The following is an 18,684-nucleotide window of genomic DNA, read 5'->3' on the forward strand; positions in this document are numbered from 1 at the left end:
GCATGAGATTTTGTAAGACTGTCTGTGTTCCCTTGATGACAAAGAAATTACCTGGCACCACTCATCCCGGTGCCTATCAGGATATGGCATGGAAGAAATTACATCAAGAACAACAAGAAATGATAGGGAGCCTTTCACCAAAATCTTTTGAGATTTCACTGGGGAGAGCAGGAGACTGAGTGGTTAGTGTGAGGCAAGGAGCAGCAGGAGACAGGATGCAATCAGTGTTCTATAGTGAGAGCAGGCATGCCCCCTTCTTCCCCCCATGTGACAGAGACAAGGCATTTTTTTTAAAATCAGAATTCTGAATCTGATATCCAAGAGACTACTCTGGTTTCACCGTCAATGGTTATACTCTGACAGCACTAATGATCACTCTCACTATCTTGCCTTTCTTCCTGCTCCCCCACAACACTCCAAACATATCTTGAGACATCTTTTCTTCTGGTTTCACTCTAGAACAAAATCTCTGCATTTTTTATCAAACAGAATTATCACATTCTGGCCAATGCCAGAGGGAATGAAAGTGTGGTGAACATGAGCTGTGTAACCTCAGTGTGAAGTTATTTTTCAACAAACACTTCAGTAGTGTGAGGACTGAGAGAGGTAGTAAAGCCACTGACAGTCAAGAAACAAAGAGGTCCTCTCTGAGCAGAATTACATCTCTGCACCCTTTTTCCCTTCAGAAGAGTGTCACAAGATGGGTTGGGAGAAGTTCTGACCGAAGCAGACTTTCCATAACTGAACCCTGCTAACAGAAGTGTCTAATAGATCGATCATGCAAAAGCATTTCATGACTGCTATTGCTTTTCTAGCCCACAGTCATGAGTAATTTCTCATTTCCTTCCTCCTTTCTTCCACAGGATGTTACAAGGCAGAGCAGATTGCCAAGAGAGCAAATGAAGGGATAGCACCAAAAGCAGCTGTCAAGTTTGGATTCTTAGATAGGAACAGTCTGATCACCAGCAAAGCCCACAGAAATATTTGACTTTGAGTCATTTTCTCAAGCACCATGGGGAACAGAAAAAGTGAGTGGGATAGTAGTGAGAGAGATTATTTTACTGCCTGTTTAATTTTGCTGTACATGGACATCTTAAATTCGGAGTTGAGTTTTTCATGCACATGAAGAAGTCTAATATGATAAATATGATCAGATATTTCACAAATGCCCGAAGGATATTGTTCAATTTGAGAAGATCACTGCATCATGACAAAGCTGTAACTATCTTTAGCAGTTTGAATGTACAGTTAACTCAGAAGGAGAGTTATGCCCATGCCACATTGAGGCATGGGCATACAAAGACTCAAGCAGCCTGTTCATTATGGAAATTTTGCTACTTGAGTCAGGACAGCCTTCTTAATTTATTTCTGTGAGCTTCACCTGTATGATTTGTTAATTTCTTTCATCTTTTACCTTTGATACCTGTTTTGTATTTCCAAAGGGTCTCAAGAGATCAGTGTGCCATGGTAACTCACACTCAGCTAAGTACAGACAACTCTCAATGATCTTTCTAACAGCAATGTAAGTTGTTTCAATGCTGGTACGATACCAAGCATGTGGAGTGGCAACTTTCCAGTTTTTGTAGGAGCTGGCAGCTAGTATAGCTCCTCAATAGAACAGCAACATATTTCTCTTTCAGATTTGCTGTTTCTAAATGTCACTCTTGTATTGTTGATTTATAGAGATCTTTTCTTCTCAGACCCAACCAGAGCAGTAGATATATATGAAATAGATATTATGTACTCCAAAAATAATGCTTTTACCCTTGATTGAATCAAAAATTATGAGAAAGAATTGGAAAATTTGTCTCCTTTAGGCCATTTTATAAAGTAAATCAAATCGTTGGATCCCTTTGAAAGACAAGTCTTCTCATTTTATGCAGAACATGGCACAGTGCACTAAAGAATAAGGATGAATGGTTGCTAATTTACAAATATACTTGACCATATATTTAATTCCTGTAAGAGATTGTCATTTCACTGTCTGATCTGATAAATTTGAATGAACGATGCATTTGTGCTGTTCACTGAAAGGTATTTTCAGATTTATCTTCTAATATTTCACTTGAATACTCTAATACCCTCCAAACCTACATTAAGTGGGAAAAAAAATCTAATAATAAAAGTACTGCAAATGAGATTTTAATTGGAGAGAGCCAGGAAAGACAGTCAGTCACTCAGCAGTTATCTCTCATGAAGAAAGAGACTGAATTTGGTGGTCACTCGTAAAAAAAATCAGCATTTGAGTGGCAAAGTTCTAATTTAGAGAAAAACGAGATTGTGGTTTCTGCATATTCAACACAGAGGTGGCCCCTAATATTGGTGCAAATGTAAAGAGTTCTGGAGTCTTCCCAGGCTCCTGGGCTGCAGGTGAGAAACCTCCAGGGCTGCATGAGTCACTGTTGTCAGTGTCACCCAATCTGCACTGGGCTGTGTTATAAATAACCCCCAGTTCTATGCTTGGCCTGTTCAGTGAAAATAGCTGCCAGTGATGCTCAGCAGATTTGTAGCTTTCATGATCTTTCAGGTCCCAGTTGACCTGACAGCTTCACCTTTGCCCCAACACCATCTATTTTGCCAGAGATGCTGCAGTTGGGCTGTAGTTTGAGACTATCTTGTTTGAAATGATCTCATTACACAGAATTCTTTAGACAAAGGTTTTTCTTTTCCCATCAAGGAAAGCTGGCTTTTTCTTTCTGCATTGAAGAAGAAGTTTGAGTTTTTCAGAGAAGAATCATGTGGAAATGGCTGTGAAGTTGCTCAGCTTGGCTCAATTGTCTCTCAATGTTTGGACATCAGCTATTAGTTCTAATGCACTGTGTGCCCATTCTGTGCCCAGCAGCCTTGAGTGCAAGCAGAGAAAATGGCCACTTAGACATCTGTACCCTCAGACTTTGCTCCACAGAGATCTTGAGCACAGCTGGACCTTGCTCCTTGCCAAGAAAATAAAAGGGAGAAGGCAGGGGTCCCTCTGATGATGTGACCCATCATTTGTGTCCAACATGTTGAAGAGTATTTCTACTTTCTACAGAATATCCACATCAAAAGATTAGATTATGAGGCTTTCATTGAATGACTGTATGGTAAATACAACAAATATTTATTTCAGTGTCTTAAATGGCTTTGGAAGGCCAGAAAGTATTTTTACAAGTGTTATATCTTTTAGACACAATTCAGACTATCGAACAAGTCTTGGATAAAATTCTGTACGTAATATTGAAGTTTTGCAGTAAGTGACCTGATTCAAAGGATGCAGAATGGTTGCTGAGGCCTAAAGATGATTAATTTAGATGTGGAGCTTAGTCCATGCACAAGGCTGAATTTAAAGATGTAAACAGGTTAATTGCCAGTGTGACATAGACCCATATACAATTAATGAATATGATGTTTTATGATGTACTTGTGGATAATAAGTATGTTTTCAGAAAAGCAGCAATACAGAACAGCAGTGAATGCCTTTCCACTCTGGTGCACTACAATGCTATTACAATTTCCTGCAGTTTTTTAATGAAGTCCAACTGCATTATCTACAGTCACTATTTGTGTGTGTTTGATTAAATTTATAAATAGACCATCAGAAAATAAAATTATGGGATGTAATGGGGAAAAAAACAAAACTGAAAAGATGAAGGGCCTTTTAGAGTGAGTAAGAATACATTGTAGTGGATGAAGTAAAAATAAAAGTGAAAACAAGGAATTGGTAGAACTCCTCCTCAGAGGCACTTGATTACCATTTCTCTTTCTAAATGGCTGCTGAGTAAAAAGGCTCAGATGATGGGTTTGCCATATCACAGGTTTGTTTATTTTTCTCTGTATTCTGGTTAGTTGCAATCCTTGTAATCAAATTTATTCTGGCAATAACAATGTATTCAGTGTGCTTTTTCAGATGAGAACCTCCATCCCTTGTTAGCTTTTGTAGTTCTGTGGCCAACTGGCAACAGAAGCAGTGACATGACCACTGTTTCACTGCAATCAGAAAGGGGAGTTAGGAACTACTAAAATGTTGCTCCATTCCCAGTTCTTATGACAAACTGCTATTTACTATCTGTGTGCATTTTGGGTAGAACACCCAAATAGGAAGTCATGAAACTTCTCCAATATGTTAATAAGAAGTAACTGTAATTAAATTAAATGAAAGGAAATGTAGCAGCTTGTCAGAAGATTGTCAGAAGCAGATTGGATCATATGTTTTTGTTTTAGTCCAGAAAAAAGAAAAAAAATACTTTTAAAAAAAGATTGTTTGCTTTTCTGTGTTGGATGTTTCTCTTTCTTTTTTTCCTTGCATAATTTTTGCTCATGTCAAGTGGCCAATCCAGGAAGGCCTATTGCAAAATGGAAAAGGAAATATCAGAAAACATATTTTGTTTCAAGAAGGAAAAAAAGGATTTGAGATTTTTGACTGATGATTGTCAGAATTACTGTAGCTACTATAGATTTTATGTTTTTTGTTTGTTTGTTTCTTTTTTTTTTTTTTAATTGATGAAAATCTCAAGGCTCTGCCATATTTTCTGCTTAATTTTTCTGGTAATAGATATTCAACTGGAAACAAAAATTTGTCAAAATGTAGCCACTGGAGTGTCCTTGACCCATTTGCCGTTGGTCTGTATTGAACTGCCATGTTCCTGCTTCTGGGAGAAAGGAAGTTCCCCTTCCCTCTGAGACACAGCAAAAACATCCTGACAAAGCTTCAATGTATTTTCACTCTGTGATGCAAACCAGCACACAGTAGAGTGGGGACAGCTGGGGAAACTCACTTCCCTACTGCTCTGAACTAAATTACAAATAATGGCATGCTTTAACAACTTCACTGAGGTCTGCTCTCACCTTGTCACAGAATTTCTGTTCATGGCACCTTGTTCTGCAGCCTTTAATAGGAGACAAACCACAAATTCAGCATTTATCATCTGCTCTGGGTGATAACCTATGTTGCTGTCAACTCTTTCTCATCTGCTCTAGCAACATAAAATGCATTTTAGTAGCTGTAATGCTTTTGGAAGGTGTTTGGTCAGCAGTGCTAGAGTCTGGGTTCTCACAGGTCTCAGGAAGGTTTGCACACTACACATGTTACTGGTAAGTCCCTGAAGACAGCAGGACCACTTCTTGTGAAAAGGGATAGTTCACATTTCTGGTGCATCAAATTGTCACTCATCAATACTGCACAAAAACATGTTTAATTTATCACAAGGATCTTACCATATATTTTTGTGTTTGTTTGGGAAATAACTGCATGCATTATTTATATAAACTACTGAAAAGCTACCAGATTAAAATTACCTACTGTCCCATGCAACTGACTGATACTGATTATCTAGGTGTGACAGCTTCTAGATACCAACCTCTTTGCCATCTGCTCTCTCAGAAAAGGAAAAAAACCCTTGCATTTGCTCTGAAAACAGCTATGCCATATGGCAGCATAGCACCTATCTAAATTCTGATGGCTGAAGCATATCCTTTGGTTTTCATGAGTGTTCCTGAAACTGTTTTTCAGACATCTGTGATTGGAATAACACCTGTAATACCCATGTAAAAGTGTGTCATATTTTTTTTACAATATTCTGATCCTCCTCTTTTCTAACAGATACCTTTTCCTTATTCATTCATCATACACACATAAGATTATACGTTCTCATGAATATATTTGACCTTTATGCTGCTAAACACTATGCAGGTTCAGTGACTAATGCATTATGATTCCTTTGTGAAGTGTTTTGATTTGGCCTGCAGTCAGAGCACTGGAAATAATTCTAGCACCTTAGCTTGACAAGAAGTAATTGTGTTAGTTTTAGTAATTGTGTCAGTTTTTGAAAATACACTTTAATTTAGGTCCAAGGAATGCTCCAATTTCAAGCAGCTAAATCCCCAGTTGACATCTCCTATTTAGACAGAATGCCAGCTACTAATCAACACTAAAGATCAAATTGTAATTTTCCAGGCTGCTAAATTAATATGGTTTTAGCCTTGATGAATTGTAGCAAAAATACATTTTTGCATGAACTGTAAATTGTCTGTAATGCATCTGTAAGAAAACTTCTCTTTCTGCATAGGCATAGGCAAAGACAAAAATATGGGAGTGTGAAGCAAGGAGAAAAAAAGTGCAGCAAATCTCAGCCTTAACTAGTGGCTTTAAAGAAGGCATTTCCATACATCTTGTGGCAACACTGTTTACCTTTGATGTGTCTTGCTGGGCTTCTAACCTCAGTGTGAAAAACAGGTCGAGGCTGCTCTCAGAAGTGCAGGACAATCTCTGCTCCCATTGTCATGAAAGTCAAGTGTGGTACTCATGCTCTGTGAAGAGGTAGCCTGCCTGCAGGCAAATGACAGAAAATGTGCTAGTGTGAGAATAATTAAACAAACAAATTGGTTTAGACAAAAGCAGAAACTTTCCCAACAGTAATCTATTCCAGATTGCAAGGAAGCATTCAACAGCTTTCTTTGAATTCTCAGGGGATCACTGTAAAATCAGAACCAACAAATGACAGAGAAATAGAGGGCAATCTTTTGCACTGGCTTAACATTAGCTGCCAGGTTCAAAGACCTCTGGATCCCATCTACACAGAGTTGTTGGATGTAAGACACAGGACTTAGATGGGAGTAGTGTCACAGGAAAGAATTACCTTAGGGCTCTGGTCACGCAGGTAATTTATGAGCAGTTCCAAGCATTATCACATAGAGTGAAGTTTCTTTTAACTCTTACACTCAAAACACTGGGAACACAAGCAAATTCCTTTTGTCCAAAGTTACATTTCAATGGCATACTTGGCTGCTCTCACAGGGAAGTGATGGGGAGCAGGAGGCTAAAATGTGACTGGTGCTTTCCCTGTGAACCAGCAGATACCATGCCGAGGTTAGACAGAGGGGAGGAGTGCAACATGCACAATACCTGGAGGAAATGTCTCTGAGGATCCTGGACCAACCAAAGACAGCTGCCACAAGCCCAGGTGTGATCAGACCTCCAGTCTCTCCAGCACAACAGCTATTTGCAGCCTGGCTTGAATTCCTGAGATTAAACAATTTCTCAACACAGGTCAATCCAGGCCAGGCATCATTGGCTATGCTTGGAATGCTGCCTTTTCCTCTTTACTTAAATCATGTTTTAGATGGCAAATCTGCCAAACTCTTTAACTGTATGCCTTGTCAACTGCAGTAGTCTGTAGAAAGGGTTTACTTTCTGACAAAAAAGCACTTATTTTCTTCAGCCAAAACTACAGGGTAAGCTGATCATCTTAAACAGCAGTACGTACCATTCCAGAGCTAAGCTATTGTTAAAACTGAAGACAATTTCAGCTAAGGGCTGGATCTTAATTTTATTTTGCAGTTACACAAGTCATCATTAGTACAGGTAACTGGAGTTGTGCCAATCTATCTGTTTCTCCCTCACATTCCCCACTTTCTTTTCACCACATTGAAAACATATGAAGTCCCATGAAAGCTGTGGTTTCCTTCTGGGAGAGAAGGTAGCCAAGCTCCAGGGGTTTGGTGTGCTTGAATTAACCTGGCCTAATAAGCTGTCTCAATTTACCTGCTTTTTAATTACCTGGCAAGCTAAAAACACCTCTTTTTGATCACACAGATCTGTTTTGTCAGCTTTGATTTCCCTTTTCTCCCCTTCTCACCTCTCAATCTGTTACCAGCTGCTAGCTGTCATCTGTGAAACACCAGTGAAACAAGATGCAGTTTGGGTTTACTGGCACACTCTGGTAGTATCTCCTCTGGAAGAAAAGGGCAAGCAGATACCCAGACCCAGAACTGAGGATTTATCTGACACACAGCTTGGTGTGTCAAATAAAGGGCCTAGCCAAGTAATGGAGCACATTCGGTGACAGGAGTACTCTGCTGGGGACACTTGTGTGGCTAAGAATCTGTGAACAACCTTCATGGATCAGGCCAGTATCTTCCAAATGTGGCCAGCAACAGATGCAGAGGAAAACCAGATAGAGGTGAGATTTGCCTAGAAATATTTCCCTAGCTCACCATGATTTGCAGCTTGTTGAATTCGCAAGACCAGAGAACACGGTTTTAGTATTTAATAGCCCCTGATATATTTTTCTATGTATTTGCATCAGTTGTTCCGCAGCCATGAAACTTAGCACCCTCATTGTCCTGTGTCTCCAATATTAGGAGATTTATTCCCCAGTTTCATTAGTAATTAGTCTGCAGAGGCCAAATTGTCTTTTGGGGAGAGCTAAGAACTTCACCCCTTCCTTCTAGAGGCAGTTCAATCCACACAAATCTACTCTTCCACTCTCAGGCGTGACTGACAAGTCCCTGTAAAACAAACAGGGCCCCTTCCTTTATCCTTAGCAGATGTTTATCCAGTCAGGGTGGGCATGAAGTCCCTGAATTTGCTGCTGCGGTATTATAGATGAGGATAGGTATGGTTATATAGGGTATACATGTCTCTTTAAGATATGCATAGATTTATGAGGATATATATATATCTGTATACAGTGATATAAAATAGATTAAGGCAACATCTGGGTACTTTAAGAACTGCAGAGAAATCACTTCTGGGCACGGTATGGCCAAATCTGCATTTGTGCATTCCCACCACTGATGTGGCCTCCAGCACACAGCAGGCACTTGTTCAGGAAGCCTACAAGGCTGATGCAAATGTAGAGCTCCCTGTAACTGCTTCTAGCACAGCACATCTGGTCCAGATTTCAATTTCGTAGTCTGTGCCTCTTTGAACAAAAGCTTTGGAGAAAGAGCCAGGTAAAGTAATAATTTCACCTGTATATGAATGCAGAATTGTAATTTGCCTTCACAGTGCTGCAAAATTATTAACTTTTTTTCTTGGATAACAGCATAATATATATTTTTATGAATATACAGAAACAGTTCCTGAGCCATTATCTGTCACATCTGAGGTAGCTATTTATACCAGCTGCAGAGTTGTCTGCTATTTCATTTTCCCAATACATTTTCAGTATAAATTTCCAATGCAATCTAAGCAGACCAGTAATAATAAAATCTTGTTTAATTATGGTATCAGCTCACTATAATTTTTCAAATTATTTTCCTAAATTGTCTAGCTTTTTATCATGAACTCTATTATCTGCTTCCAGATTTTCATTTAGCTTCAACAGTAATTCACCCTCTCCTAAAAATGAAACGCTGGAATGCACATGAAAGCCTAACATATCCCATAAGAAAAGTTTAAATATATGCAAAAAAAAAAATAAAAAATTTGTAATCAAAATGTCTTTAGTTAAGTGTTTACAGTTTGCTGCCAGGCAGACTTATAATTGTTTCAAACAAGACTGCAATCACTTATGGCAGTGTGTTACAGAAATAGATTAGGAGACATTGTGGCTCAAATAAGGTGTCAATTAAATGTACCAAGCCATCACAACTGGCAAAGGCAAACAGCACAGCAAACTGCAATAACTTCTTAATGATAAATTAGTGGCAGAGGCAAGACAACAGTCAAGGTCTCTGGGGCCTCACTTTTTGCCCTTGTTTCTTGATCACTTTGCTCCATCCTGCATATATAAATTTTGGTCCTGGCCATGCAGTATTTCTTTCCAGTGAACAAACATTTGGTTCACTTTGAACAATGAACTTTCTTATACCTAATCAGCCAGTTTATTAGAGCATGAAAGAAAATTGGTCATGACTTCAGTTCCTGTACTGCTGGAATTAACAAGCTGGCTGATGCCAGCACTAAACTTGGAAGTGCTAATGGTAATTAAAATCTATTTTCAAATACATCTGACTGTTTTAAGGTGAAGCACTTGTTATTCATGTGAATTTCCAGACTGTATATAAATAAAAGTGCTACTTTCTTCACAAGGGTGTCAGCTGTGGGAACAACATAACTAGTTATTAATTAATTCTCTCTGATATAGCATTTGTTCTCTTTTAGTGAGTATATGGCTGTATGTGTCCTCCAAAATCTTTGAGTAAGGAAAGATTGAAACTAGAATTTAACAAGCATTGCTATTTTTAGTTACTCTGTTTTCTGTTTTACACACACACACACACACACACACACACACACATGTATCTCAGACAGATATGACAAAATAGTGCTAATATTGAAGCTGACATAAATTCATAAATCCATAAATCAGTAGCTTTATTATCATTTGACAGAAGTCCACGTAGCCCAAAGAGTCAATTTTCTCTTGGGTGCATTTGGGTAAAATACTTCGTATTAACAAAGTACTCTAACACCTATCTCAAATGGGACTCTGTTCTTCCAAAATGTAATCATAATTATTCAATATATGCACACTATCCAGGGTGGAAAATAAGGGGAGGATAATCATATTTTGTTTTCCACTTCGTTTTCTAACCAGCTTCCTGGCTAATTCAATCTATTGGATCAGTAGGAGGGACATGGGATAGATTAAAAAAGCTTTGAGTGTCAGATCACCAGGGGATTTGAATTAATGTTCTTTTGCACAGAGTGGAAGCATATGGGCCACAGAGTGCAGTTCTCCTCGGAAAATTACTGTCAAAACAGTACCATCTCAATTAACACAGCTGCTGACTTGTGAAGCAGGAATCAGATTTTAACTTGAGTTAACCTTTGAAAAGCAGTTTCAGAGTAACTGCTTACTAATAACTGCTTGCTACACCAACAGTATTGCCAAACAGCTTATGTGAGTCACACCTGTACAACTGCACAAGTGCTACTGCAGCACATAACATTCTATAGACCCTCTTATGATAATGTGAAGGAAGGAGAGTTACATTCATCCACCTGGACAATAGCTATCAAGATCCCATTTTCCTCCTGTAAAATGGGAAAGCACTTTTGATCCAATATCCTTCATATAAATAATGTGAATTTCACAGTATGGGCTTACTGCTCAATTTGCCTGCATTTCAGCTGATTTCCAAGGTTGAAGTTGTCTTTGCAGATAATAAGATGCAGGCATTTCCTTTTGACATTTCTCCCACAGATGTTCTAGCTGGCTTCCCCACCAATTTCCATGAAAAGTAGGGAGGAACTCTTATGTGTAATTTCCTTATGTGCAAGCTATGAAATGTTTTATCTGAAGAGATCATTAACATCTGAAAGTTAAGCTCTAAGACTAATATGAGACCGCAGCTAAAGCTTTATCTACACATTAAGTAAGACTGCAGCCCAACAAGGAACCTCTTCTGCAGAAGACCCTACCCTTCTCAGCATATACCAGAAAGGGCTCATGAGGAATTCTGCTCAAAGTACTATCAACTTACACCATTAAAAAATGACGAATTTTGGTCTTCTTCACCATACTAAAGAAAAAGAGACTGTTCCAGCTGTTAAAAATGCATGTAACAGTTGCATGAATTCATTGCATCAATTTATTAATGTCTTAAAAGAAATATCATCTGAAAAAAGCCTCAAAACAATGGTACTGCATAAATAGACATTTTTATATTTCTCATACTTTCACTAGTACAAAATGTAGCTCTCTGACCTCATTCATCATGCATAAAGACTGAAACAATAATCCTACACATATGTGACTAGTGCAAATTTTTATAATAAAGAGCATCTACCAGGGGAATGTGCACCTTGAAATACATAATTAGCTGGTTATTTATTATGTCTATTACACCACAAGATCCCTACAGCATATTATTTTATTTCATTATGCAACAAAATTTATGTAATTCATTTTTAGAGTCACTAGAGATTCTTAGTGCTAAATATAAGAAATACCTAAGGAACCTGTTTTACAGAGGGTAGCTCTGAAAAATGTTATTCAAAGGTGTATTGACTGGGATTTTCTTTTTCATTCTGTATTCCTGATTCTGTATTCTTTACCTGTATTCTGCAGGCAAATGCTTGGGCTTGTAAGTATAGTGCACATAAATATGCTCTTAAGCAAGAAAATAGCTTGAGTGGTTTGATTTCAGTCTGAGTAAAGGGTTTGTCCTAAATTCAGGGTAATCCTATTCCATAAAGCTGCTACCACTAGGACATGCATTCTGCAGCTGTCTTTGGCAAATATATGAGGAATACCTCATATATTTTGAGGTTCCCTGTGTTCGCTGTGTATTTTTGCAGCCCTTTTGAAGTAGATGACTCATTCTTCTTAAGATAAAAAAAGCAAACCATTTGCTCATAATTTACTCTCTTTTAACATTTACTTTCTCTATACAACATTACGAAAAATGTTGGAGTTTCCCCTTGCTGTTACATGTAAAAATCTCATGGTTTATTTGAAAAGGAAACCATCATAACTCATAACTGATGAGCTCAGTTTAGCACACCTGCTTGATTTCTTTACTATTGCAGGAGTCAATACAATGCAAGTGACACACACACAAAGAAGTTCCTTAATAAGGAAGAAGTACATTTTGTCACAGATAGTAATTCAGCATCCTCGTAATAAAACTGAATGAAATATTTATTATTATATTTTTGCTTACCCTGCTTTTTTAATAATTGCATTTATAAACTTTAAAGCAAATCATTGTTAAATGCTGATCTTTGCTTGAAGTCACTTGAGAATCCAGTCACGAGTCTTTGGACAATAGGCTACAGTGTAAAAATTAAGGCAGAAATGTTACTTTTCTTGATTCTTCTTTTCCCTTTCCCTTTCACCTCTTGTTCTTTCTGCTTAAGGGCTGGTTTCAGTGCAGTGTGAAAAATTTGTGCATGTGAGACATATTTCAATGGGCATTTCAACCTTTTAAAAGCAAAGTATTCAGCATTACAATTCCACAATCCATGGTAAAGAAGGAACACTAACATTCAGACACTTCAGCTCCTAATTGCCAGAGGATAAATGGACTCAAAGTTATTAAGCAAAATAATGTGAACAGCATCAAAAGCAATAAATGTTCCAAAGGAAATGAATTTGGTACATTTTAAGGACATTATAACTATTCACTATAACTTGTACAAGAACTATAACTTATTTGGTAATCCATTAAATTATTTTAATGCTTTTTTTAAATGAATGAAGTTACTCAATTCCATTTAAATATGGAATCATTTTTTTAAAAGCAATTTGCAAGACCTAAACTCTCAAATATCTTTTTGTTTGTCTCCTTCAGTTTATTTCTCTTATTCAGCTTTTATGAGTCACTTGAATGCTGAATTGCAAATGCATTTGTGTGATTTAAAAAACAACTGTAAAAAGAGGGGCTCATCCTGGATTATTAAAATGATGACTAGCCTTTTTATAACTTTCTTATGCATGGTTTTCTCAAATCATCACTGCAGGACTGGTACTGACCTGTAAAGGGAAGGTACCCTTCAGTTCCTGTTGCTGCTTCAGAATTTGTATTCTGAAAAATGATGCAGAATTGCTGCAAAATTTGCCTTTTCAAAATGATTTAGCTATTAACAAGTTAGGAATGTATTTTTCATAAGGAAATTACTTCTTACCTAAAAAAAATTACAATTCTGTCATGAATACAGTAACTTAAAAATGCTGTTTTTTGTAGAAGGTTTTGAGGTTAGAAATGCTTTTTGGCTTGCATTTGCTTTCTTTGCCAACAGGAAGGGAAAAATAGAGGTGTGGGAATGTCTGCAAACAGCATAAGTAGGTCTGTTAAAGTGGTACAGAACATTACCCTGGGCGAAGAAAACACGTTTTTTGCAACAGAAAAATGTGCAGCAGATAATGGAGGATCAGCTGCACAGGAAAATGAGCCATTGCCTGGACATCAGGTCGGGGTGAGCAGAAGTATTATGCAGAAGAGCCTCTTTAGTATTCTGCTGAAGCTGGGTATGTCCAACTCTGCCTTGGAAAATAAAACCACATGGGATGATTTTGCTTCACACACACACTGCACACACAAAATGTCTTGCTGATTAATATAAAACTCTGTGCAAGTGGCTTTTGGTGCCAGTTTTTTGACTGATACACTTCTAGTGGAAGATGTAGAAAAGCTGGTGCTATAAAACTTTCCTTATCCCAGAGAAAGAAGGAAATTAGTGCCACGTCTGCCCCAAAAAACCAAGACAGCCAAAAGAATATCCATTGCCTTATTCAATTTCTGGATTTGCAAAGAGGCTGTCAGGATTTTCACAGCTTGAAGGTAAGTGAGAAGGCAGATGGCAGAGAAAAACTTCCCAGTGGGGGAGCAGAAACACCCCCAATAGTCTGACCACAGAAATCACAGGGAAATCGTCCTTCTAACACATCAGAATGTCTAAATTGGGCCAGAGTGGTGTAAGGACATGGTCACACCTCCTGGTAACATGCTCTTTGGTTCTGGGCTGTGGGGACTCCTGGGTTCCCTTTCCTTTCTCAACGGGGCTGAGAAGCAATGGGAAAAGTTCACAGATGAAAAAACTGTAATTCCATCTCATGAGATAGCAGTGCAAGCAGGAAAGGACATCCTGTATGTGAGGCAGCTGGAAGTCATGGCAGTCCTGAGGAAGAGGGCTGCCTCAGGAGACACCAGGGTTCAGAGTCAGAGTGGCAAATCCACTTGGCCATACCCTTTCCCAGTGACATCACTGGGAATTCTACCAAGTGGCTGAAGCTATTTTGCCTTGAAGCCCTGCTCTAGGTTACACACTACGGTTTTCACTTTCACATTGGATGTAGCTAAAAGGTGAGGCAAATATGGAAATTCTTTTATTTGGCATATGCTTACTGAAACTAGATTTTACTAAAATACATTGTCATTTTCCACCTCTGTTAAAAGCTGTGTACATCAGACCTCTTATTGGATGTTCTTGAGAGTATTGATTCCAAAATGGCTCTGCTCTCCTCCCACTATCACCTGGCACTCAATTCCAAATCTTTCTGAGTCTCCTATGGGAACAAATGTGTTTTGACAAGTTGTAGAGCTTCCTATTTCAAAACTTCCATTTTTGTCTGGCAATGGCCCAATTTCCTCAACTCCTTTCATTTTTTTTCATTTCTTTTTAATAGAAGAGAAACAGAAACACTGGGAAACGTAATTTCCAATTACTGTTTTGGTATAAACTCTAATGCTTTTGGGACACAGGTGCCATTCTAACTGTATTTTGACTCTGTATTTCCTATTATTAACACCCACATTAACCATATATTAACTGAAATTTAAGGCAGTGGCCTCTTTTCTAGAACCTCGCAGGAAGAAACAAATATTTAAGCTTTATACATCTCTGTGATCCCAGACAGATATATGGGAAAATCTTCCTCCATGGCAAGGGGAATAAATCTATTCAAAAATTCGAAGAGAACAGAATATGAAATAATAAGTTAAAGAGTGGTATATCTGGATTCTAAAATAAATTAAAAGTCTCAAAGAGTTAATGACATGAAAGTCACAAACAGTGCATAGCTAAAATGTTATTGTGGAAACAAAAGGAAAAATAAACCCCACTGTAAATGTCGAACAACTACCTTGCCAAACACTCCACTTACATACTGGAATGTACAAAACTGTCAAACTCCAATTTTATAATCAAACTCCACCTTTATAATTTTCTGTTATTCTAGACAAAAGCCAAGGCCCTCAACAAGCAGACTAACAATGAGAATGAGAAAAAAGGTGCCACGGCTACTCCATGAGGGAGTATGAGCAGGAACTGAGGGTGGGGTCAAGGAGCAGGGCACAGTCACACTGTCTCTGGAGATGGCAGGTAAAGACAGTCAGTGCAGATGGGTAGAGCCCACTCATCAGAGCCCCAGACACAGTTAAGTGATGGACTGGGCCAGGGTACTTCCAGAGATTCCAGACAGAAGGAGGACAGAGAGGGAAGCAGTGCTGGAGGGCTGCAACAAAGTTTCAAGACCCCCAGGGGAGACAGGTACACCTGCTGACACTGCTCGGGGCACGACTGGGGCTGCTCAGGGTAACCGAGGCAAATCAGCACTCTCATGGCCCTGAAACAGCAACAATTACACACAATGTGCCTTAAGTACAACTTACTTACACTTTTGTTAAATGAAGTACTGGTGATACCTGATGCCTTGTCAGGAACAGTAGGGCTGTTTCTAGATGTTGGTAATTATTATTAAATTCTAACAATATTAAATATTGTTATTTATTGGTAATAATTTTTACTTATTAAAAATTTATTACCGTTGTTTCAGTTTTTTTGCCACTTGTGCTTCTTTTTGATAATGTGAAATAATCTGAACAATTATGAGGCTATTAATTAAAAGAAAAAGCAAGCCTGCCAACCATATAAATAAGAAAGTGTTATATCCTTTGAACTCCAAAAAGTATGCAGGAGTAAGCCACAGTCCTTGTCCGATGAACCACAGAAAAAGAAGCAGCATGCCCCGACGCCAGGACATCTTAATGCTAGGCATTACGAGGGGCAAAAGGCAGAGATACCAGACAAAGTACTGGGATGTGCATACTTTGTTAAAAGTCACAAAAATAGCGGTGTGTAAGAAACAACTGAAGGCGAGGTCTCTGTAGAACGCTATGGACACCACCACGAGCAAAAGCAGCTGGGGCAGGAAAGCTGCGAGCCCAAGGGCAAAACTCCATTTGCTCTCTGCTGTCAAGTACAACATGTAGAAATAGGGAGAGAAGTTATGACGGATATCCCTCCTAGTCAGGTGATAGAGGTAGGCATGCTCCAAAAACTCCCAGCCGTAGAGACGATAAAATGCCACAGTCAAGGCAGCCAGCACTGATCCGGCAACTGTTCCAAAGAGTAGCACGTCGCGGTTCGGCAGCTTTCCAAAGAGGTGCCAGAGGCGCGCCATAACCGTGACCTTCGCCGTCTGGTCACCCCGCGCACGCAGTAGCGCCCCTTGCCCGCGGCCCGGCCCGGTGCTCAGGCGGAGCGCTATGGGCAGCGCGTAGCTCAGGGGATAGATTTTCATGTGCACGGCCAGCCCGTAGCACACGGCGGCCTTGCCCACGCTGCCCGCCTCCACCCAGTACAGGGTGGCGAGCACCAGCAGCGCCACCAGCGCCTCCGCGTTGCCCCGGCTGGACACGGCCATGGGCAGGGGGTTGAGGAGCCAGGCGGCGGCGCAGCAGCCACAGGCGCGGCCGGCGGGGGTCCCCCGGAGCCGCAGGGCCCGGTAGGCCACGACGGCAACCGCCAAGTCCCCGGCCACGAAGAGCAGCTTCCCGAAGGCCTCGGCGAGGAACACGTTGGGCGTCAGGAGCCAGGCCAGGAGCGGCGTGTAGCGGTACGTGGCCCGCCGGTAGGGCGAGCGCCCTTCGGTCACCAGCCGCGCCGCGTCCGTGAACACCCGGTAGTCGACGTCGGTGTATCGCACCCGCATGGCGCGGTCCTGGTGCAGCCCGTACAACACCAGCGCCAGCCTCCCCAGCAGCCCCGCCAGCAGGGCCGCGCCCACCCCCGCCATCCTTTCCGCGCGGGGTGGCGGGAATGCGGGGGAATGCGGGAGCAGGGACACGCGGGGCTCGGGCGCTACCGGCGAGGAGGGGGCGCGGGCGGCCGCGCTCACTGCGGCTTCCGCCGGTGTGCGCGGCGAAGAGGCGGCCCCGCGCCTGCGCACCGCAGCCGTGCCCGGCCCCGCGCGCTCTCCGGCCCCGCGCGCTCTCCGGCCCCGCGCGGGGAGGGCCCGGGCCCGGGGCGCTGTGAGGGCGCGGCCCTGAGGGGCGATGGGCGGCGGCGCCTCTGCTACGGGCCGGGAGCTTGGCAGGGCACGGGCGCCGGTGTACGGGGAGGGGCTGCGGGACAGCAGCCGCGCTGCCGCTGGAGTGGCCGCTGCCCATTGCTCCCGAACCCTGCCGGGAGCTGTGGGGCTCCGCGGGCAGAGAAGCGGCAGGTGCAGTAGTAGTTAAGTAAGGAGGAGAAGGAAAAACAACATCTGTTATTTACCCTCCGCAAGTGGCTGTGTTTTGCCTAGACGTGTGAGCTCGCTCTAGAGCACTTAGGTGAGCTTCCTGCCACAGCAGATTTCTCATTTAATTAGAGCAGAAACAGTGTAGTGAAAATCGGAGCTTAAAGAGAGTTACTTACAACAAAGGAATTCATTCCACTCTATTTTGAGGGCCATTTTGTATGTTTTTCAGATAGTTTTCCTGTCTGGATATTTGCCATCGTACATTTGAATTGTGGCTGATTGAAAAACAGGCGTTTATCACTATCGCGTGTTTCATATTAGAACTTAGAAGGGATTTTCTTAGAGATGCTTTAGTCATCAAAAATATGCATTTGCTTGTTTAGTAGTTAATTGCAGCCGCACTCTTTTTGCTAAATGGTGTCATTTGGGAACATTTTGGGCGCTGTAGCGTTGCTGGCTCACATCACTTACAGAAAATAATCTGCTTTTTCTCAGTTCTGGGGCACTTGTCTAAGAACTGGGAACAGATTTTTTGCTCTTGGCAGAGGCATCTTGGATGGTGGCCTAACTGGTAGGATATTCAGGGGACAAAAGATATTTTTGTTTGTGTGCACACAGCTATTAATTTTTATCTGTTAAGGCTGTTGTTCTGTGTATAGCAGTACATTGGGGTATAATCTGAGGGATCCAGTGGGAGAAGCATAGTAACTAACCTGGAGAGTCAGTTTTTCCTCTGTCAGATACTTGCCTATTTTTTACTAAACTGGATATCTTCAATATAAAATCTCTATTTATGATATCATTAGGTCTTAAAACGGATTGTTAGGATGTTTTTGGGAAAGGGAATGAGAGTGGTTGTTGATCCTTGGTAAATAATTGCTTACTCACTACTGCTGTTCTACTTCAGAACAGGAAAGATTGGTAACATTTTGTATCTTGCACTATAATGGTTGGGCTACTTTAAAAAATGCTTCCATCACCATATCCACTGTTGTGCTCAAAATTTTCTCTC

General features: G+C 40.7%; 2 protein-coding genes across 4 annotated transcripts in view; one reads left to right on the top strand and one right to left on the bottom strand.

The window, feature by feature from the left end:
• Positions 1–10,082: 10,082 nt before the first annotated feature.
• Positions 10,083–17,359, bottom strand: PIGM (phosphatidylinositol glycan anchor biosynthesis class M). The gene is made up of 2 exons (XM_058835400.1): positions 15,976–17,359; positions 10,083–13,695 (listed from the first exon to the last, which is right to left on the bottom strand). The coding sequence occupies exons 1-2, from the start codon at positions 17,226–17,228 to the stop codon at positions 13,659–13,661; spliced, it is 1,290 nt and encodes a 429-aa protein (XP_058691383.1). The 5' UTR covers positions 17,229–17,359; the 3' UTR covers positions 10,083–13,658.
• The window catches only part of RGS7 (regulator of G protein signaling 7), a 266,876-nt gene continuing 265,106 nt past the window's right edge, over positions 16,915–18,684 (top strand). For 2 of the 3 annotated variants that reach the window (XM_058835399.1, XM_058835398.1), the window contains exon 1: positions 16,916–17,048. The gene's annotated coding sequence lies outside the window, so the exon portion shown is untranslated. Of the gene's footprint in view, positions 17,049–18,684 lie in introns of all 3 variants that reach the window. The other variant, XM_058835396.1, reaches the window with a different exon arrangement.

Source organism: Poecile atricapillus, chromosome 3 (genome assembly GCF_030490865.1).
Source record: "Poecile atricapillus isolate bPoeAtr1 chromosome 3, bPoeAtr1.hap1, whole genome shotgun sequence".
Classification (NCBI taxonomy): domain Eukaryota; kingdom Metazoa; phylum Chordata; class Aves; order Passeriformes; family Paridae; genus Poecile; species Poecile atricapillus.